The sequence below is a fragment of the Anopheles coustani genome, assembly GCF_943734705.1.
Source record: "Anopheles coustani chromosome X unlocalized genomic scaffold, idAnoCousDA_361_x.2 X_unloc_5, whole genome shotgun sequence".
Lineage (NCBI taxonomy): Eukaryota > Metazoa > Arthropoda > Insecta > Diptera > Culicidae > Anopheles > Anopheles coustani.
The window spans coordinates 665,630-689,135 of NW_026525159.1; the positions used below are offsets into that span (position 1 = coordinate 665,630).

The window sequence follows — 23,506 nt, forward strand, 5'->3', positions numbered from 1 at the left end:
GATAGTTTGTTTACAAACTGGTGCATTTTACCCCGACATACTGGGTGCATATTGCCCCCATTCATAGTTGAACACATTTTCAACTAAAATATGAGTAAATCTGTATTTTTTCCGAAATTTTCATGAACAGTCTCAAGCACTGATTCTCAATTCACTAAATTTCGTATTCCTCGTGGGTAAATATAGGTTTTTGCACTTAATATTCCTTAGCGGAATGGTACGTCACATTATAACAAAAACTGTCTGAGCTGAGAATGATTTTGTTTTGCGTTTATTTCGCGTTTCTGTTGATGTAGAGCTGCCAAACTCACAGGGTGACCATATTTTAGATTGATCTTACAGGGTGACTACTTTTTACGCGTAAAAAACTCGTCTTTCAAGGGAAATTGGAAGGGGTGCGTATTGCCCCAGGGGTGCGTATTACCCCAGCCACCCCTAGAAAGTTTAATTTTTTAAAATGTTGCAACGCAACAGGCTTTCTTTCCGCCGGCAGGAGAGATTAGACACACGTCTTTCTTGAACACTTCTATTTTATTTTAAAGAGTTAAAAAATTAAACGTACTTTCTCCGCTGCCCGAAATGAAAGACCCGTTTGTCATCTCCGGTGCATCTTTTATCGCTTTCGCATGCGTCACGCGACAACCTCGGCCCTTGACCTTTTAGCCGAGTTTCGGGATCGGGCGTTGCCCCATTCCCGATCAGCTGTGATCGCCGCTGTCCGCCCTCACTCATACGCCTACGCGCCACTGCACCGACTCTATGCGATCTATGGGAGCGATCCCGCAGCGCCCTCTTTATGTCATCATTAGAACTATTTCGATCGGACCGTTGCAATACGCAACAAATATATTGTAACAAGCATTATAAATTTTATGTTATCATACCTTGCGCAGCTTGCAAATTACCAACTCTTTTCCTCGACGACACTGTGTCTTTCATAAAAGACATTTGGTCCAGATATTCATCATTCCACAAGGGTTGGCTTGTTTCTGCTGCACCTGACCCAGTTGGCTCGTTTTGTTTTTGTTTTTTGGTGTAGGTGTCCCTCATATATCTCCATCTATTCCTTCCTGCTTCGTCTAAACAAATAAACAGTAGAGTTTAAAAAATATCTAATATTAAATTTTATTTTCTATCATATTAGGTTTTTGTCAACCGGAATAAGCTACCGGGCGTTGGCATTCACGTTTAGAATACGGTTTCGAAAATAATTTACGAAACGTGCGATGCCATATGGGACACACTACATGAAGAATTTATGCCGTTCCCAACAACCGCAGCACTCAAGCAGGTCTCACAAATGTTCTACGAACGATTTGGTTTTCCTAATTGTGTTGGCGCCATCGATGGAAAACACATCAGGATAAAATGTCCTAACAATAGCGGGTCTAATTTTTTTAACTATTAAATTTTTTTTTCGATACATTTACAAGCTGTGGCTGATGCCGACAGACGGTTTATTTTTGTAGATATTGGAGATTATGGCAGACGAAGTGATGCAGGAGTTTTCAATAGTTCAATATTATATAGACTATTAGAAACTAATAGGCTAAATGTTCCTTCACCAACACCACCCCTAGGCACAGATGAGGAGTTGCCCTTTGTACTGATTGGGGACCAGGGCTATCCATTAAAAAAGTATTTATTGCGCCCCTACGCTGGTAATAATCTAGATCCTCAAAAAGAATTTTTCAATGAGAAGCTTAGTAGCTCAAGAAATGTAGTAGAGTGTGCATTTGGGCTCCTTGTAGCTAAATGGAGATGCTTGGAAACTGAAATACAGCTGGACCCAGACAATGTTGATAAAGTGGTCAGAACAGTTTGTTTATTACATAATACAGTCGACTCTCGATAATTCGAAGTTGGAGGGACCCAAAAAAAAGTTCGATTTATCGAGAGTTCGAATTATCGAGAGTGGTAGGAAATAACATTTATAAAACACGTCTTATAAACACAGATTTTCTTTATTTAAGGTGAATATGTAAACAAATGAATTCTTATTTATAAAAAAATTCGACAAAGTTTTCAATTATAGTTGTATTTACATAAAATAATCTGTAATTTTTTTTTGTTTCAAAGCATTGTGTTTAAATTGGTCTATGACCGGGCCGCTACACGAACCGCAAACTCCAACCGAGAACTTAAAAACCGTATAAGTTTACGTCAAAATCTTTTCGGTTCGTGTAGCCGCGTTTTGTGGTACCAATGCTGTCGCCAGTCAATGCAAGCGAAAAGTTTCTGACAGTCTATGCATGTGTCAGTCTCTGCTGTTTTTGTTTTTGTTATCAGTTAGCTCAAAAAGCTGCCTTCGAAGCAAACAAGATATCATCTTTAGTTAACACAAAAAGTCAAATATGGATAATCTGTTGATGAGTGAAGAGTGGCTAACAACCCTATCCAGGGTCATCGAGTTAAGTACCCAAAACTCTCAACTCAAATATATGTAAGAACCGTAATCTTACACTAACCGTTCATATTTTTCATAAAAAATGTCCGTTCTCACCTGACGCGCGTACAATCTCTTTGATTCGGTTCCGCTCATCTTGCCTTGTTTACCAGCGAATTCCGGATGAATATTTTTAGATGAAATTAGCTGGAGAATTCAAAACCACATATATTAACAATAACAAAAATACAATCGCACACACAATTTGAGCACGAAAGTCACTTTACTTTTTTAGTATTTCGCGGTTATTTGTTGTGCTACTTTCCCACTTGATCCTTACGTGGTGCCGCTTATCATTCGAGTGACTTCCCGCTCTCCGGTTTGCCAAACCCTTTATCTCGGGAGCCCTTTGTTGTTATCCAGCATCCATCACATAATCCCCTTATGCATTTGCACCGGGTGCCACATTGCCGAAAAAAAAACCTGCCAAGTAACCTTAAAATCCAACGGAAATGTAATTTAGTATCATCACAGGCAGAGACGAATGACCGAGGAGGTCAAAGTCTGTGAAATTAAAAAAAAGTTTCATCGCAGGGAAATAAATCTCAAATTAAAAATTATAGCTATAAAATGACAAAATATTACCGTAACTACAAAAGAAACACGTAAATTTATCACCATATGTTCGTTTATTTTGTTTTTGAGATTTGTTATGTTTACATTTATTTCTTTTTCGTCTTCTTCTTCTGACGCATTTGAGTTTTCGGTTAGCTGCCAACAACTTCGCGGGTGCAGTTTTCAGCTCACGGAGCTGAAAAGTTTTTGACGTAAACTTCTTGGTTGTTCCCCTCTTCTCGCCGAAAAGTTTTTGAGTTTGCGGGTCGTGTAGCGGGGCTCTGACATTTTCAATTGTAAATATTGATTGAAAAACAACGTCATTGCTGACACCTGACTGGAGGCAGAAGTCTCGTAGCTTTTTTATTGATCTTTCTGCTTCTTTTACCGTTATCGGTGGCAGCTCCTCGGATTCGTCTTCGTCGTCGTTTTCTTCGTCTTCTACGGCCAAAATATCAGCATCCGATAAAGAGCCCCACACGGCGATGTCATTGTCGACCTGTACGAACTCGGCGAATGTAGAGTCTTGTAATGGGAGTAGGGACCAAAGATCTTGCACTTCATCCAGGTGTTGGTCTGGTTCTGGCACTTCCACAGGACTCTTCGTTCGGAAGCCAGAATGTTTGAAGCAGTTCATTATTGTCGATGGAGTGACTGTTCTCCAAGCCTTTTCTATCATTGTCATTGCTAACAAAACACTAACATTTACGCTCTGTCGATTTTCAATGTTTTCTATTGTGGTTTTTACTATTTCCCGACGGTAAGACGTTTTGAAATTGTGGATTATGCCTTGATCGAGCGGCTGAAGCTTTGATGTGGTGTTTGGCGGAAAGAATTGCAATTTTATGTTTGTTAAAGAAGGAGCATTATTATGCACAGTGCAATTGTCTAAAAATAACAAAATATGGCGTTTCTCTCTTTTCATGTCGTTATTTAATGTAACCAGCCATTCATTAAATAACTCTGTTGTCATCCACGACTTTTTGTTTGAACGGTACCCTACTACCAATTTTGAATGAACTCAGGCCTGTCCCCGTGGATCGGAGCGAGACGCAGCGACTGACTTATGCTCCGTCGCATTCGCGCTGCAGCGCCGAAATTTTTCAACCCGCTCTTGAGTGAAACTTCCCAACTACCCATTTGAATGCTATAAACTCGAGTTGAGCGGGTTATAGCCGGCTATCTGCAAATAATAGCCGGCAGCGACAACTCCCCGCGATAGCAGCGTCTTCGCGGGCTATTTCAGTGGTGAGCGCGCGAGAACCCCAGGGCCTTGAGTTACTTTTCCTCGCGGTGTATTTCCCAACCAGCCTGGATTTGGGTTCCATTTGAAAATTGAGCATCGCGGAGAAAACTCCATACAAAAAAAACCAGCTCTCTCGGACTTAGCCGATTTTTGCGATGCCACTCTCGATGATTGCCGTCCGCAGATGCCGCGATAGTGGCGGAGACCCATCGCTCGTGGACTTAGCCAAATTTTTCGATGCCGCTCTCGAACATAGCCCGCCGCAGATGCCGCGATAGCAAAGGAGCGTCCTTTTTGTGCGATAGAACGCGCGCGACGATGTGCGTGTGAATGTTTTTTTTCCCGTTCACACGGCGCATCTCACACGCAGAGTGATTTTGACACATCGAAGTAAACAAAGCAGCACGGTAAGTTCGCTAAAGTTTTTCGCTGATAATTACATGTTATTTTTACATTTCAGCTGCTACATGGCATTATTTCTTATCTTCAATCAACCCTCAATCGATCAACCTTCGATTCAAAGCAGTTTGCGACGTAATTTAGCTGCAGCGTCCAACAATATCATCATGACGAATCCTTACCTGCCGAGATGTAAACAATCTGGTAAGCAATGAAATGAAAGTGTTTCATCCGAATTATTTTATGATTTCTGGTGTTGTATTTTGTTCTTGCAGTATTACGAATGCAAACTGTATCTTTACTGATGGTTTATTTTGGTTTCATCAGTTGCACTTCATTCAGTTACGACGGGTTTACTTCAGTGTAGCATTCGATTCAAATCGCCATCGGTTTGGGCATGCATCAATGCATAATCCCGCATCGTAAACAGTCAGGTAAGTTGAAAGGAAAGTGTTCTTTATCCGCGATATGGATTTCCCCATATCACATTGTGTTCTGTGATGTCAGCAGCGCATCTGGTGTAAGGTTTATATTCTGTGCAAGCAGCGTGATTATCATTCCGGTGGGTTGGTTTCGACTCAGAACACTTGCACGTATCCTGCCCGGTATACATGGACATAGGTATCGTTGCGTTGGATAACGCACCGAAGAAACTTCTTGAAATATGCAGGTGAGTTGTAATGTGTATGTTTGCTAGATCTTATAACGTTGCTAATGTTTGATCATTATTGTGTTTTTACAGCTAATGTCGTTGCGCATCCTTAGTACTAGCAACGCAAAACAGGAATTGCGTTTAGTGGCCATCCAGCCGGATTTTGGTTTGGTGCGTTTGGTGATCAGACGGAAAAACTATACTAGTGGGTGAGTATATTGCTCTCGCTGTTTCAAACAATTAAAAAAGCAATGTGGTGAAGTGTGAAACCAACATTGCTTATCAATAGCAGTTCAGTTTGAAATTAATGTAATATGAATCTACTTTTCCAGCTGCATTCGATGTCACATGAAGGAGCTAATGACAGTTTTTTCGAAACGAACAGCTTTTTTGCAGATGTATGCTTTCGTAGTGCTAGAGGTACGGCTTTGCCGAATATCAGGTGAGATTAATCAAGAGATAAAAAACGTTTCGAAGCCGTCCTGCCATATATAAACCCTATTGCTCTACTTATTTTAAATTTCAGCTGCATCTGCATCTGTTTTGTTCGTCCTGTATTTTTCTCATAACGAAGGCGTTTGTATCAACTTGTAGTCAGCATAAACATGTACGAATGGTGTAACGTTTTTTTTAACAACAGAGGAAACAGGTACATGGTTGCTTGCATCAGAAGTAACCATTCGGATTCAAGCAGGTAAATAAAATAAGTAATAAAATTGTTTTATTCTTAATAGTTAGTTAATAAGCTTTGATTTAATGTTATCATTCTTTTGTTCTAGCAACACGTAAAGTGGCACGATGTGTGTGAGGATTCGCACCCTTTAATGCATTTGAGCTTAACAACCACACTACACGATAGTTCAAAGCCACCACGTGTTTAATTTTCTCTAGTTTTACTTCTTTGGTTGGCTTCAGTTTCATGAAAAGCATCTTCGGCGACATTACAGTACATCGGAATATTTCCGGAAATTATTTAGGTAAGTCATCTTCTAAAAGACGTATTGGAATAATACCATACATATGCCGTAGGATACGGGAAAGTGTATTTCCGATTTTATATACTCACTAAAATTATTGAAACATTTTAGATAACCCGGAATTCATTAAACGTCCTCCACTTCAATGCATGATGCTGATGTCTACAGCCTTCAACAATACCGCCAGTATCATAACTGGTAAACGGAAAGATCGTCTGGTAAGCTGATATTCTATCATTTAAAACATTTGGGGTAATAGCTTTGAAAACTTAACAGTTTTTATATTAATTTGGTTCCGTTTAATGCAACAGTTTTATTACAAAAAATCGAGTCTATGTAATAAGAAAATATTAGATAAGAAAAATCAACATAAGATTCTTATACCTAAAGAGTGAATTAATGGATGTTGGAAATTTCGTATATCAATTTATTTAATTGATATCTTCAACATTCTATAATAACAATGCCTTGTTCATATCATTCAACAATAATATCAACTCGATTACGATTCTTTAAGGCAAATTATTATTTATCCTTTTTTTATTTTACATTCCAGACTCGAATGATGATCATCACTGCATTTGATAGAGATCGTAAGTCTTGTGTGTTCACCAAAAAAATGGTAAATAAAATGAAAACCAAGCTAAAATAATTTTCGTTCATCGTATTTATTCGGCGCACGGGCTGTGACGTCACAGCCAAGCGTCGGAGTGAAAGAAACAAATACACCGCGAGGAAAAGTAACTCAAGGCCCTGGGGTTCTCGCGCGCTCACCACTGAAATAGCCCGCGAAGACGCTGCTATCGCGGGGAGTTGTCGCTGCCGGCTATTATTTGCAGATAGCCGGCTATAACCCGCTCAACTCGAGTTTATAGCATTCAAATGGGTAGTTGCCCAACTACCCATTTGAATGCGATAAACTCGAGTTGAGCGGGATCTAGCCGGCTATCGGCAAATAATAGCCGGCAGCGACAACTCCCCGCGATAGCAGCGTCTTCGCGGGCTATTTCAGTGGTGAGCGCGCGAGCACCCCAGGGCCTTGAGTTACTTTTCCCCGCGGTGTATTTTTTTCTTTCACTCCGACGCTTGGCTGTGACGTCACAGCTGTGACGGGCTAGCCCGTGCGCCGAATAAATACGCTGAACGAAAATTATTTCCTTTTTTACAATTTATTTACCAATTTTTTGGTTGCTTACAGTTGAATTACGCGATCTTCGGCAAACAATGGTAAATCTGAAACGAAAAAAAGAAAACAATTGAATAAATAAATGTTTATCTGTAAAAATCGTCATTGAGTTGATATTATAAATTAACGCCAGCAGAGTTGTTATTGATTATTTACGATATCAACTAAACACAGTTGATACAGGAAATCACCTGTAGTATCGGATATTAACGATTTGTTAATTGATCTTTTCATACGATAACACAATTTTAATATTATTCAACATAAATTTCACGGACTTAATTATTTATAATGAAAACTGTTTACCCATGAAATGAAAGCAAGGTGTTAGCAAATTGGTGCTTTAAAATTTATAAAGCTTAACTTAGGGGTATGATCCTTATTACTATGATAGTAAATATAAGAAATAGCTTACCATATGATCTGCCGCTATGATGCCGATCCATCCGCTATGATGATGTTGAGGATCACCAAGTGGTGCTGTTGAAAGTACCAGACATTAGGTCATTCCCAAAATTTCAAACGCGCACCGATGAAGAAATTATCTAGAAAGTTTCGAATATATTAGTTACCAAATAAAGTTTTACCCAATTCAATTTGTCTTATAGCATTTAACTTAAAGAAAAGAATAACATTTCAATAAATATCAATGCAATGCCTTTCCGATACTATCACGGCCCATTGATATTCCAACCATCTCAGATAAATTGTTTGTGGCAAGTCTAATTGGTTTATTAAGTTTATAATATATTTAATAAGTTTATAATATTTGATAAAGTTAATATCAATTAAAATAAAACAATATGCACCTTATTTGGAAAAAAAAACTTTAGGCTCTAAGTGGATGGATCATATAATCAAAGGCGTATGTGATGGTTGCAAAGTTATTATGAATTAGAGTGGATTAAGACAGTCATCCGTTTCTTAATCGTAGTTTAAACAAGCGATAAAATTATAGCTTACCCATAGATCTCCTCGTCACGTTCGTTTACTATACTTATCGTATCGTTCGAATCGTATGTGGTTTTTCTACTAGGTCAAACATTCCAGGTACATCGTACATGAGTTGATGTAATACACGGTGGATGATCTAAATTTGAACGAAGAATAGCTTAGTTATGTTCCAAGATGCGTAGCACTATTTATTTAAGATAATATAAAAATATGAAATATAACTAACCTGATTGTTGCACGCAGCACATCAAGTAAAACTTATTCACACACGTTAAAAACATACGTTTTAAGTAAGTGCCACCCTGTTAGTTGCCCGAAGAAATAACGTGTGAACGATGCCCAAGAGACCTAAAATGATTGAAAAAATATATAAGATAAGGTTTAGATTGATTCATCATATGTTTACGGGTTGTAATTGGACACGTAACCCTACAAATATCATGACCAACGTGATCATACCTGTTGATAACCTGATACAAGAAGAACCTAAAATGAAATTGAAATCATAGCAGTGTATAAGTAACATTGACTTAACAAATCAAGATTATCGTTGATAAATAGCATAACATACCTCAACAAATATTTTCACAGCATCGCTTTTGTTGCGCCCAGTATTTCCGCTTTAATGCAGCATCACCTGGAATAATGAAAACGTTATTTGAACCGAGAACTTTTCAAACATATTCATGCATTGTAAGAACACGTGTTGCAATGTTCATCTCGTCACCACTGCAGCACAATTCTCCGATTTAAACCAACAAGTATACGCAGATGAAAGTTAACAGTTTTTTAACTGAATAACTTACCTTGATGATTCACGGCATAAATCCGTCGCATATCATAGAAAATAAACTTGACGAAGCTCGTATCAAATATCGGTTCGCTTAGCCAGGGAGTAATAGTAAATAATCCCTTTCTTCGTTGCCCACTGGAAAAATCCGGATAGAACTTTTGTCGGAGTGGGGCGGCATGCTGGCGCTGCCTAAAAAAAAGAAAACAACAAATCATCTATAAAACATTTGTATATATATCTTTGCCGGTTCAACGGACAGATGAAGTTTGGTTCGTTTTTGCATGACTCTACTGAAATATCGTGTCAGGCAGATCCTCCACAACACGTTATTGAAAGAATATAGGCGAATGTTAAAAAGTAACAACTTAAATAAACCACACAGTAAACATCAACAAGTAATGGAAGCAACCTGTCAATGCAAGAAAGGTTCCGATAGATAGGATTGATAGGTTATCAATTTGATTAATCAATCAATAAATTGATTAAATTGATAACCTTGGTTGCGATGAAATATTTCACCTTAATCAAACAACTTTAAATAGCGATGGCCGTGGTCGGCATTTTTAAAATTGAAAACCTATCGCGCGTTAACGTCGTGTTTGTCAACATTGTTAAGAAAACTGCCCCGAATTAAGCTTTGTCGCGAATCAGTAAAGTGAATTAAACTCAGTTACGTTAGATAAACAACTTAAATGGAAAAGGTACGTGTTTTACCTCTTCTTTGTTTAAAATGAATAATCCAAAAATGAACATTTCTTTTAGAACACTGACTGCTCAAGCTACATTGAAAAGCTGACCCAAGCAGGCTTCAGTGTTGTTGCCGTCGATTTGCCGCTGGAAAAATGTTCTTCTAGCCGCTTGCCTCCGGTGTCCAGTTTAGTGGAATTATCGGTAATTGACGAGGTAAAGTGCAGTGAGCCGATACTAGCTTTACCTGAACCTGAGACAACTACTTTAACGGAAAATTCTTGTAATACGACATGCAACTGCGGGCACCGAATTTCGGCCTTAGAAAAAGAAGTGCAATTGTTAAAAAGGAAGTTAGGCGTTGCGGAGAGTAAATTAGAGATGGCAGCGTCCATTATGTGTAGGAGAGAAACAGCAGAAAGTGACAATTTCGAAATTAGCCCGATGAATAGCGAAAACGAAATAATAGAAATGGATAGAAAGTTACACGACGACGCTACATATCGCGAAAGAGTTTTAAATTTTCTGAAAGGTCGAATCATTACTGACGACGTTCCTAACCGTTTACAGGAAACAATCGACCTTATGTTCTCCAAAAAATTGTTTGCGTCTTGTAGTTGGACTGGGGTTAGTAGAAGCGCCACCCCTAAAATTAAGTTTCGTAGTTTTAGCGATATTTTAATTCTTCTAAGAGAGGCTTCAGCGAGTAATGGACGGACGTTGAAGATGAAAATATTTTTTAAATTTATTCAAGATAGGTTACAAAGGGCTTCTAGGAGGGAAAAATTATGTACCGGTGTAAGATTTCCCTCCTGCAAACAGAAATTTAGTGAAGATGATTTTGAGCAGCTCTAAATAAATGAAAACCAAAACTGTAACGATTATTAAATTATAAATCTTTATATTTAATAATATCACTAACCTAGTTCTAAACATAATTGCGCAAATGATTAATTGTAAACAAAGTCATGAATTGTGTAAAGCTCCGTTAACATGTAACCTAGGCCGTTTAAACTATTTTTAATCTATCAAAGTGTGCAATAAAGGAGTGAACAATGCACTATTCTCTTGGTCAAGATTAATAAAAACTAACTTACATTTTATATGGTCCGGAGTATATAAAGATGTTTCTACAGTCAAGTCAGTGATGTATCCACAAGAGACTAATAGAACCGAGGAGAGATGTGGTTTGTCAAAATAAGCATATTTTTTTGTTAATTTTTGTCCAGCTATTTTTATCCCCGCTGGTGTTTTTATGGCAGTAGAATATTTAATTATTTCAAAATTTTTCGTTAAAAACCAGCCGTCTCTATTGCCATTTTTTAGAATAAAATCGTCAAAGTTTACTTCTATACTATTTCCAGATTTTGTCAAGTATGCGCTTCTTGGATCATTTGGTTGATTTCCTGTCCTAATATTAAAATTATCTAATTCCGAAAGTCTATTTGCTACTTGCTGCAAGCCTCTGTAGCCGTTACGGAGCATATTTTTTATATGCTGTAACTCGTTTTCGAAAGGGTATGCCGACAAGGTTCCTAGTGCACCAAATTTGGCCACTTCGTCATAGACGTGTACCAAATTATGCACGTTGCTTGTGACATACCCTTCCGAATACACTTCGTTGAATTGGGACACAAACTGGATCAACATTTGTCCAGCCTGTTCCCACTTCCTCCTATGCACATTAGACGATAATAATGTTATCGCACAATAAAACAGCAAGAAGTGCTCATAAACTACCTTACTTACATTATTTTTTAAAACTACAATACTTCCATAGTGTAAGAAGGAACTATACTCGGACCCTTTCCAATTCTGAATGTCGTTAAGGGTCCGGAATTTCCTATGAATCTCACTGGGAAGCACTATTTTTGTAAGCCTAGTAGATATTTCTTTCGCTTTATCCGACGACCATTTTGCCACGTTTAAAAATACACCCGCTCGCCACCCCTGCAATAATTTTCGCATCACTCCGAGATCGATTAGATGCAATCGATCGGAAACGATGACATCCTCGATCATATCGAAATTATCCAAATCTAGGAGTGGCGAGCGAGTACGGTGGTGGTCGGGATAAGTTTCGTTTCTAAAATCTAAGTCCGTTCTCTTCGAAGCAGTAGTGCTTTCGAAAACGACTGCACCTGTTTGTGCACTTTTGGTGCCCAGCGCAGTGCACTTGAGGCATCCTTGTCGCGCGTTGTGGCTGGCAGCTCCTGCAGTTAAAAAAAAATGTTACAAAAGTTAAAAAAAAATTCTTACTATATTTCAATACCATACCTTTGACCATTGCTCTGGCAGGAGCATCGGCGATGACGCACCGAATTGCTACGGTGACCGTTTGCCCTCTTATGGTAATTCCCGTGGCCAAAATACCATTCATTTCATCCACGAAACAACGAAGGAAGCCCTCCATGCTTTGCGGTTTTTGTTGGCCACTATATATGGCCACTATCATTGGAGCTTCTTTCGGCAATTCGTGGATAGAAATAAGAATAGGCCAGAATGCTTCGCGGCTGCTTCGATGTAACGGAATGCCATCGATCGAAATGTTCAATGATATATTGGAAGGCATTATCACAACGCTGAAAGAAAAAATAAAAACATTTAAAAACAAAGCACTTCTAAGACCATTGATCAAACTCTTACCTTGATCGCTTTTCCAGGCATTTGTGTATACCATTGTACCACATTCGGCCACCTGCAGTAGTTGTGATGGTTGCAGGTATCCTGTTGGTGTGCAACAGAGTACGCGCATCCTTGGGCAAAACTAAATGCGTTTTTTCGCGGATTAACTCCAGCAGGAGGTTCAGCCACACGTGAGGAAGGCTTGATAAAAGAGCCCAATATCTAAGACCTTCCTCGAAAGAAAGGTTTTTAAATATTGATTGTCTCTTTGCAATCAACTCTTCCTCATCCTCGCTGCTACAGTTGCTGCTGGGCTCCACATCACTGTCCATTTGTACATTCCCAGCGGCTTCCACTTCCATTGGTTCTTCGTCATGAACCACTAAAACATTCACTTGTGATTAATCATCACACTTATTTTTACACTTTCCATTCACTTACTTGGCAATTCGACTACAGCAACGGCGTTTTGATCGTCTTGCGATCTAGCTAGCCTAGCATCGGTCATCCGGGATAACCGTCCACTACCGCGCATACGACGAAAAACAAACCGGCTTCGTTGCATGGTTCTAAATATTTTTATAATTAACAAAACACCAAGCAAAAGTTTGTATGATAATACTTACAACGTTTTTAAAAGCGTAACAGCCTTTATTTAAAAAAAAAAGCGATGTAAAAAAGCGAAAGCGTCTGTTGCTTGGAAAGATCACACTGCAGAATGGCGGTATGAACCATAGCTTTTAGACTTTTAGATTTATTTCGTCAATCTCACACATATCAATTAAAAAATGCATTGAGATAGCAAAAAAAAAGTATGCCCACACCTTAATTATTAATTATGTCCATTACACTTGTGTGTATTTTGTAAACTATTCAACACATGTTTAAATGTAACACATTGGCCGACGCATAATTGACATGACACACCATAAATAAACCGAAAATAATAAATACCTTAATAAAGGTAAACAAATCACAACCGGTTCATTTTAAGATTAAGAAAAACGAACATCGAACAAGTTTAGAAAACCGTTAAAAATTGCGATTACTCACCTGATAAAGATAAGGTTTTTCCTGTCCGCATGGCATCATTATTTTCATCTGGAGGAGCTTTTTCACCATCCACCTGGAGCCGCTGATATACTCCGGCTGATAACCTGTATGGAACAGAACAGTACATCATTATATAATAAACCACATTAGTGCTTACTGCTGTACTTAAGACCTACAAATTGCAGCCATTTAAACTTAAACACGCACTTTTTTTAATAAAACCACTTCACAACATAACTTACCTAATTGCTTACATTTCCCTGCCATGGATCCAGCGCCACGATATGGCTGCGCACTTCGATCAGCTCGTCCGGAACTTACCATCCAGCGGTAAATACTTCGAGCACTGGTTCGCAACGTACGTTGAATGGTTGATTGTTGGTTGATAGAGTAAAATGTTACCTTTTAGCAGCTGAAATATGAAAATAATACGTAATTATCGGCGAAAAACTTTAGCGAACTTACCATGCTGCTTTGTTTACATCAATGTGTCAAAATCACTCTGCGTGTAAGATGCGCTGTGCGAACGGGAAAAAACACCCACACGCACATCGTCGCGCTCGTTCGATCGCATAAAAAAGCGCTCCTTTGCTATCGCGGCATCTGCGGCGGGCTATGTTCGAAAGCGGGATCGAAAATTTTGGCTAAGTCCGCGAGCGACGCGTCTCCGCCACTATCGCGGCATCTGCGGACAGCAATCATCGAGAGTGGCATCGCAAAAATCGGCTAAGTCCGAGAGAGCTGGTTTTTTTTGTATGGAGTTTTCTCCGGCCTGCTCAATTTTCAAATGGAACTCAATTCCGGGCTGGTTGGGTGGGTTGTTTCTTTCACTCCGACGCTTGGCTGTGACGTCACAGCCCGTGCGCCGAATAAATACGATGAACGAAAATTATTTTAGCTTGGTTTTCATTTTATTTACCATTTTTTTGGTGAACACATAATACATTTACGATCTCTATCAAATGCAGTGTTGATCATGATTCGAGTCTGGAATGTAAAATGAAAAAAAGGATAAATAATAATTTGCCTTAAAGAATCGTAATCGAGTTGATATTATCGCTGAATGATATGAACAAGGCATTGTTACTATAGAATGTTGAAGATATCAATTAAATAAATTGATATACGAAATTTCCTACATCAACTCAGTATCGTTGATATCCACCAATTACGATGTGTTAATTCACCTTTTGGATATAAGAATCTTATGTTGATTTTTCTTATCTAATATTTTCTTATAACATAGACTCGATTTTTTGTAATAAAACTGTTGCATTAAACGGAACCAAATTAATATTAAAAACTGTATAGTTTTTAAATCTATTACCCAAAATGTTTTAAATAATAGAATATCAGCTTACCAGATGATCTTTCCGTTTACCAGTTATGATACTGGCGGTGTTGTTGAAGGCAGTAGACATCAGCATCATCCATTGAAGTGGAGGACGTTTGATGAATTCCGGGTTATCTAAAATGTTTCAATAATTTTAGTGAATATATAAAATCGGAAATACACTTTCCCGTATCCTACGGCATATGTATGGTATTATTCCAATACGACTTTAAGAAGATGACTTACCTAAATAATTTCCGGAAATATTCCGATGTACTGTAATGTCCCCGAAGATGCTTTTCATGAAACTGAAGCCAACCAAAGAAGTAAAACTAGAGAAAATTAAACACGTGGTGCCTTTGACCTATCGTGTAGTGCGGTTGTTAAGCTTAAATGCATTGAAGGGTGCGAATCCTCACACACATCGTGCCACTTTACGTGTTGCTAGAACAAAAGAATGATAACATTAAATCAAAGCTTATTAACTAACTATTAAGAATAAAACAATTTTATTACTTATTTTATTTACCTGCTTGAATCCGAAAGGTTACTTCTGATGCGAGCAACCATGTACCTGTTTCCTCTGTTGTTTAAAAAAACGTTACACCATTCGTACATGTTTATGCTGACTACAAGTTGATACAAACGCCTTCGTTATGAGAAAAATACAGGACGAACAAAACAGATGCAGATGCAGCTGAAATTTAAAATAAGTAGAGCAATAGGATTTATATATGGGAGGACGGCTTCGAATCGTTTTTTATCTCTTGATTAATCTCACCTGATATTCGGCAAAGCCGTACCTCTAGCACTTCGAAAGCTTACATCTGCAAAAAAGCTGTTCGTTTCGAAAACACTGTCATTAGCTCCTTCATGTGACATCGAATGCAGCTGGAAAAGTAGATTCATATTACATTAATTTCAAACTGAACTGCTATTGATAAGCAATGTTGATTTCACACTTCACCACATTGCTTTTTTAATTGTTTGAAACAGCGAGAGCAATACTAGTATAGTTTTTCCGTCTGATCACCAAACGCACCAAACCAAAATCCGGCTGGATGGCCACTAAACGCAATTCCTTTTTTGCGTTGCTAGTAATAAAGATGCGCAACGACATTAGCTGTAAAAACCATAATGATCAAACATTAGCAACGTTATAAGATCTAGCAAACATACACATCACAACTCACCTGCATATTTCAAGAAGTTTCTTCGGTGCGTTATCCAACGCAACGATACCTATGTCCATGTATACCGGGCAGGATACGTGCAAGTGTTCTGAGTCGAAACCAGACCACCGGAATGATAATCACGCTGCTTGCACAGAATATAAACCTTACACCAGATGCGCTGCTGACATCACAGAACACAATGTGATATGGGGAAATCCATCGCGGATAAAGAACACGTTCCTTTCAACTTACCTGACTGTTTACGATGCGGGATTATGCATTGATGCATGCCTAAACCGATGGCGATTTGAATCGAATGCTATACTGAAGTAAATCCGTCGTGACTGAATGAAGTGCAACTGATGAAACCAAAATAAATCATCAGTAAAGATGATGCAAGAACAAAATACAACACCAGAAATCATAAAATAATTCGGATGACACACTTTCACTTCATTGCTTACCAGATTGTTTACATCTCGCCTGGTGCGGTTTCGTCACGATGATGTAGTTGCACGCTGCGGCTAAATTACGTTGCAAACTGCTCTGAATCGTAGGTTGATCGATTGAGGGTTGATTGAAGATAAGAAATATTGTCCTGTAGCAGCTGAAATGTAAAATAACATGTAATTATCAGCGAAAAACTTTAGCGAACTTACCGTGCTGCGTTGTTTACTTCGATGTGTCAAAATCACTCTGCGTGTGAGATGCGCTGTGCGAACGGGAAAAAACACCCACACGCACATCGTCGCGCTCGTTCGATCGCACAAAAAGGACGCTCCTTTGCTATCGCGGCATCTGCGGCGGGCTATGTTCGAGAGCGGGATCGAAAATTTGGCTAAGTCCGCGAGCGACGGGTCTCCGCCACTATCGCGGCATCTGCGGACGGCAATCGTCGAGAGTGGCATCGCAAAAATCGGCTAAGTCCGAGAGAGCTGGTTTTTTTTGTATGGAGTTTTCTCCGCGATGCTCAATTTTCAAATGGAACCCAAATCCAGGCTGGTTGGGTTTGCATGAAAAATGAAATAAAGCGACGGATGGAAAGCATAAACCGTTACAGTTTGAACGGAAAGTTTATTTACCGGCACCAGCGCTGCCACCAACGGTAGAACATTTTCCAATGTAAACAACATTTACGCTTTCAAATCTATTATCGATTAAAGAGAAGAAATAAAACAAAATTGCTCCTTAATGGTTATTCCTAGCCAAGTGCATCATTCAGACAAAAGATAGTTCCACTAAATACCTATGCAATAATATTTATATCATCTCAATTGCCTCAGAAATGATTGTGTTTTAGATGATCCAAAATGTATGATTTCAAAAGCATTCGAAGCATTCTCGTGCGGTCTCTTCAAAGCAACACTCGATAGAATAAAGAATCCTTCGACAGAATATCTATATGTGGGAAAGTTTTCATTTGCGTTATTACAAAATCGTATAAGTGTTACATACCTATAATGACAACGAGAAAATAGACAAATATTATTCAATTTAATGATGACATTTATCCGTAGCTCGGAACGATCTGTTTGCGCATGCACATGCACTTGCATATCAGCAATTACAGCGCTGGAAAAACAAATTACAAGTTTGCTAGTTGCTGGCTCAAGTTATGTTCTAAGAAGGGTGGATGCGATATTTTTTTCTCCCGCATTCAATTTTTACTTTTCTCCCGCAGTTGCTACCATTGCTACCGCTGCACGTTTTACACCTGTGAATAAACGAATGCATATCAAACTAACATATGATCGGCTATTCACAAAGTGTGTCTATTATATTCAAAACATCAAAAATATATCCCAGCGATACATTGATCATTTGAATCAATGATCTCGAACGCCAACTATTGCGAGGTGTTTGATGTTAAGGATTCATGTTCGCCATTTGATATTTGAAATATAGAATTCTTTTTCGAGTTTTGTCTTCGGGCGTGAAAGAGGTCCAAAAGTGGGGCGTTTAATTTTTTAAATAATCAACATAGACTGTCCTTATACCGATTAAATCTTGATTAGTGACGAACGTTTGCATTTCGGGAATATTACAATAACGTTGGCATTTAAAAAATGAGACAAATTTTAACGACTTTTCATGAAAAAACGGAACACGTTAGCAACTTTCTGTTAAAAGCAAATTAAAGAGTAGAATTTCGTTTAAATTTAAAACAAGTTTGACAACAACCATCTACGTTTGATTGTGTGTTAAACATCCAGCTTAATAGCGGACCACGTGACCAACGATTATTTAAAACCAGATGGCGACAAGTGGCAAAAAAGCCTAGTATTTGATATTACTGTTGAAGCTTGTTACAGTATTTTTAAAGCGAAAATTTAATTTTTTTTAAATATAATAAATTTTAAAAGTGAAAATCAGCGAGAAGGATTTGCCCAAAGTCGCTGTTCTTCCTGTCAAGACTTCCGGCGTATGGAGAAGTGTATAGTGTGCAGTGTCTTCCGGAATAAATCAACTTTATCAGAAAACACGATAAAGACGATTCAGTGGTTTGGACATACATAGCCACAGTAAATCATGCGTAAAGAGGATCGGAGGAGTTGAATGGGTCAAAAATAATTGAAATATCCCGCACTACTCACCTTGCTCATGGCTATCAACTACAACCAATCGAAAAAAAACATTTACAACTACTGAAAACATTCCCAAATGGTTGGTTTGGTTGGCTACCGCAAAAGTTTCGGCCAAGGCCAACTGGCCGTTGGAAGTTATTTTGAAAGTACTAAAAATATGTAATCTTCAATAAAATTTGAATTTGAAATTTGGTTGACTTTTTTCTTATCGTCAACGAAAATTTGTCTAATTTTTAATGCAAACGTCGTGGTCGTGTTTCTCAGTTCAAATGTTAATTACAAAGTAACGGTAATCTTTTTCCGGCAGTGATTAATTTTCTATCCGCTTGAGCAGTTGCTACACGAGTTTATGTATTTATATTAGGGTAACCAGCATTAAAAAAAACGAAAGCTTTTGACCAAGGAGTGTCATTAACCTGCTCTCTTTTAAACTGTCAATACATGATTTCACCTTATGCTGGGAAACGATTATGTTTCCGGCGGAAGAAGATGTTGGAACGTATTTTGCACACAAAAGAAGCTTTTGATAAGAGCTAGATGTTTATCCGTTACTTCCGAATGCTGTGTCCAATCGGTGTATAGATCTGTGTGTAGATCTTTACTAGTTTCCAAAAAACGTAATCTCATGAAACAATCAAATGTTAAGCAATGAAAAATGCGATGCGACATCAAAATCTGAAAAAAAAATCATTTCAACTTGCATTTGGATGCAGTGGATGTGGGTAAGCTGTGCAATTATTTTTAACCAGATTTTGGCATGGCCTTTCTTTGTGAAAGTAATTTCTTATCTGTAACATATTGCAAGCTAGGTATGAAGCAAAGTTCCTCGTGGAGGAAAAAGTACATCTTTGATCATTCGTATTGTTCTTTGCTCAGCATCCACTTTCGTTTTGCATGTTCTTAACGTAAAAAGCACATGGTACACAAAAGCATGCAACTAGCGCCAGTTTGTATTGAAATTTAAATCAAACATTTTGCGGTCATATTTTAGTACCTTTTATTGCATATTAAAAATGTGAGGAACAAATGTAATGAAAACAAAACTAAATTCCATGCGCATATGTTTATTTAATGCTGCGCGAAAATATAACAAAAATAATCATACGGTGCGATCGGTTGTCGCCACACAAGTGTGGCAAAACAAGAATCAGCTGGTTCTTGTTAGCGGTTCTATTTACAAGGTCAACGCGCGTGCGTTATACACATGTGTGTATCAAGCGACGCGTGCGTGTACTGTCACGCAAACACCAAAGCGATTAAAGAAAACCCTAGTTAAACCCGAGGGTGTACAAGAATCTCGGTGGACTACTGGAACAATTCGAGATTAACACCCCACACGCTTCGGACTGGCAGAATCAAATGGTAAGTAAAAACTTTAATAACAAAGACAAATATATACATCTTTCACCCTCTGGCAACATATCAACTCCCAAAGCCGAAGGAACGGCGGAACACCTGCTACCAGGCGAGCAGAACACATCAGGAGGTTACAAGAGGGACCGCAGAGGAGAGCGAGGCAGCAGAACGAGAAAGGCAGAACAGAACAGAAGAAAAAGGAACAAACGGAACAAGAGTTGTGGAAAAGGCTTTTTTTGCTAAGTTTCAAAACAAAGCTTACAGCGGCATCTCGTGGCAAAGCTTACAGCGGCTTTCTACAGTCGAGACACTTTAATTATTTCATGAACTGCGGTGCTGCTTCGGAATGAACGGAGCTGCTTTAATAGGAAAAGCAGCTGAATACTCCACAGAAAAGCAGCGGTCATTTTCCATAGCGAAATGTTGCCTGGGTAAGTGGTAGGAAAGGACTTTATACCCTTAAAACATCTCGGTTTGGCAGCCTTTCCTATGACCAGAGGTTGTAGTTTTTCCGATCCGTCCATGTTTGTGGAGAGTAAAACCGTTAACCTCTCCTTACTATGTTTTCCGCCGTGGCATTTTTCATCCTTGAACGTCAAGGTTTTGTCTGGTAAACACTTAAAAAATAGTCCGGTTTCATCAACATTAAATATGTTCCGTATATCGAAAGAACTAATGAGATCGACAAGTGATCTTTGCCACTCGTTGGTAACCCCATCATTCACACTTGCACTTTCTCCACATATTTTTTTGAAACAAATGCCATTCCTTTTTATAAAATTAGTTAGCCATCTGTCACTGGCTGAAAAATTCAGCTTCAATTCGTTGGCGAAATATTTAGCCTTTTCTTTTAACAAAAGGCCGCTCACTGGAATGTTTTGTCCTCTACATTCCCGTATCCAAGTCACCAAACTCTTTTCAAGACGAGGAAACTCGCCTTTACAAATTCGCGTCTTCGCACCGCAGAAGGATGATGCTTCTAAGATCTTCTCCTTATTCTTGATGATCGTCGACAGCGAGCTGAGTGGGATGCTAAAGGCCCTGGCTACGTCTATCTTCTTTTCACCACGTTCTACCGCTTCGATGACCCTCTTCTTCTCTACGATAGTCAAAGACTTGTACTCTTTTACCGTCGACATGTTACCGTCACAGAGTAAATTGATACTGATTTCCAGTTGGTTATCACTTTATTGACCGGCGCTTTTTCCCCAAAAGTTGTTGCTGTCACCGAGGTCCGTGGCTATGGTTGCTGAGTTATGAACTGGAAATAAGTTTGCGTGTATTGATTTACGCTATGCCTTTACCCACCGTTTTCGCTAACTGTTTTTTCTTTACTTTTCTTTGTGCACCTTACTACAAAGCATGTGTGCCCCAATGTCCGTCCGCCCGTCTACACCATGCAGTCTAATTCGGACGAAAATCTACGCCCCCGTTCAACAGAGTGTTAAGCGACGGCTAGACACAGCGGTATTCGCACGAATATTCCCGCCGTCCAGCGGGAATCCCGCTGGATGACGGGAAACTCCATATGAAAAAAACGGATTTCGTTCCCGCTATGTTTAAAAAACGCGAAACTACGACCCGGCGGGAACGGACGCATTTGCTTAATTGAAACGTTTCATGAAAAGTTTCATTCGCTTGCTACAACAACGTCGGTATGGGCAACGTATATGGATGCGACCGATGTTGTTGGAGAGAAACCAAAATGCGAGTAGTCTTCGACGCAAAATTTTGGAGGAGGAACTCAACAACACCATTCATAAACTTTATATTTGATAATGACTCACAATTCCACTTTTACCTGCCGCCAATTTAGATCACGTAAACAAACTAAAACGTAAACAAAGCTTCACTTTGACAGATCGGACGAATAAGCTCGTTCCCGCTGGATATTCTGTCGAATCTGGGCTACTTTTTCCCGTTCCCGCCACCGGGAATTCCAGGCAAGTTTAAACAGCGGTTTACATGGCACCCGCGATGTGACGCGTTCTATCGTTTCAACTCACTCAGAACTTCGAATTGTTGCGAGTTGAGTGGGTACAGCTTCGAATTACCGCGTGAAAAGAGCAACCTAGCTTCGAATTTTACTTCGAATTATCGAGTGTACCAAATCGTATTGTTTTTTTTCGAAATAGTGAGAGTTTTTCAAGGGACTACTGATATACTTCGAATTATCGAACGTTTGAGTTATCGAGAGTCGACTGTATTTGTATAAATGAAGCAATACCAGCGGGTCATTCTCCAACATTACCAAGCTCAACCACTAATGTAGGGAGAACGTACAATCACCCATCGCGTGAAGCTTGTAGATTACGAGATAGTTTTAAAGACTACTTTTATGTAAATAGAATTGTTATAGACTAATGATATAAGTTATAGGTAAGTTTAAGAAATATTTTTAGAAATAGATAAGGTACAGGTATATGTAAGTTTAGTAAAGATAGGTTGTATAGATCTATGGTAGGTTAATTTGCTATAAATAACCAGTAGCTTAGTTTGGAAACAGTTAGTTTTATCAATGGATTCGGGTTAGGTTAACACGTTTAAGCGCTACGTCGGGCCCGTGGGGCCGATAGTGTTCTTTCCCGTAAGCCGGCGTCGGTCTGCTCGGACCCGTTAGGTAGACCGGTGTTTCTACGAATCGCTGGCAGAACGGAAAGTAGTGCAATTTGCGCATAGCGCTTAACGTGTTAACAAGTATGTTTAAGCTCAATGTATGCAAGACCAATTCACAGATCACATTCGGTATGTCATATCTCCCTCCCTGTGTGCTTGACCTGAAACATACCGAAGGATGGCATAGAGAATTATGCTATGCTGAAATTTAAATATTTACCAGTTGTTCCTAGTATATCACTAATCGGACGCCATGCTGCTACTTTGGCTTTCAAACTCTTATAATTGACATCAGCTGGGCACCACAAACATTTATGAGTTTGAACCAAGCTAATAAGCAATTCGTCGTCCATCATTGTCGCTTTCTGTCGTTCTACTACAAGGTTTTACTCGAATGTACATGCTACGCAACAAACATACATTGGTTTCATTTCTTCGAAATTCATTCTTTTATTTCCATTCGTTGCTACTTTCCCATCCATCGCTTCCCGCCCGAATTGACACATTCGATTGACAGATGCAATTGACAAACGCAATAGTCTGCGGCAAGAATCAAACTCGTTTGATTTTTTAGTACAGAAACCGCAAGGTCGTGCGTCTGCGGTGACAGCCCATGACAGCTCCTATCTCTCCCATGTGAAAAAACGCAACCGCATGCGGTTGCGGAAAGCTGTGACCAGGGGTTAACCACTGCACACAACTCTGGAGAGATCTGCTGGAAGCCTGACATTAAGTCTAAAGTACTGAAGTACTTGGCTCTCCCTAATTGATCTAAAATTGTGTCAATCCTTGGTAATGGAAATTTGTCAGTCACGATTTTCTTGTTTAATTGTCGAAAATCTACAACTAGTCTCCATTTTTTGTTTCC

General features: G+C 39.0%; 2 protein-coding genes across 2 annotated transcripts; one reads left to right on the forward strand and one right to left on the reverse strand.

The window, feature by feature from the left end:
* Positions 1-5,286: 5,286 nt before the first annotated feature.
* Positions 5,287-5,952, forward strand: LOC131270716 (uncharacterized). Its single transcript, XM_058272470.1, has 4 exons — positions 5,287-5,316; positions 5,389-5,507; positions 5,631-5,740; positions 5,825-5,952. Exons 1-4 carry the CDS (start codon positions 5,311-5,313, stop codon positions 5,890-5,892), a joined length of 303 nt encoding a protein of 100 aa, XP_058128453.1. The 5' UTR covers positions 5,287-5,310; the 3' UTR covers positions 5,893-5,952.
* A 1,515-nt stretch (positions 5,953-7,467) lies between these two features.
* LOC131270713 (uncharacterized) lies at positions 7,468-11,917 on the reverse strand. The gene is made up of 2 exons (XM_058272466.1): positions 11,251-11,917; positions 7,468-7,508 (listed from the first exon to the last, which is right to left on the reverse strand). The coding sequence occupies exons 1-2, from the start codon at positions 11,915-11,917 to the stop codon at positions 7,468-7,470; spliced, it is 708 nt and encodes a 235-aa protein (XP_058128449.1).
* Positions 11,918-23,506: the final 11,589 nt, after the last annotated feature.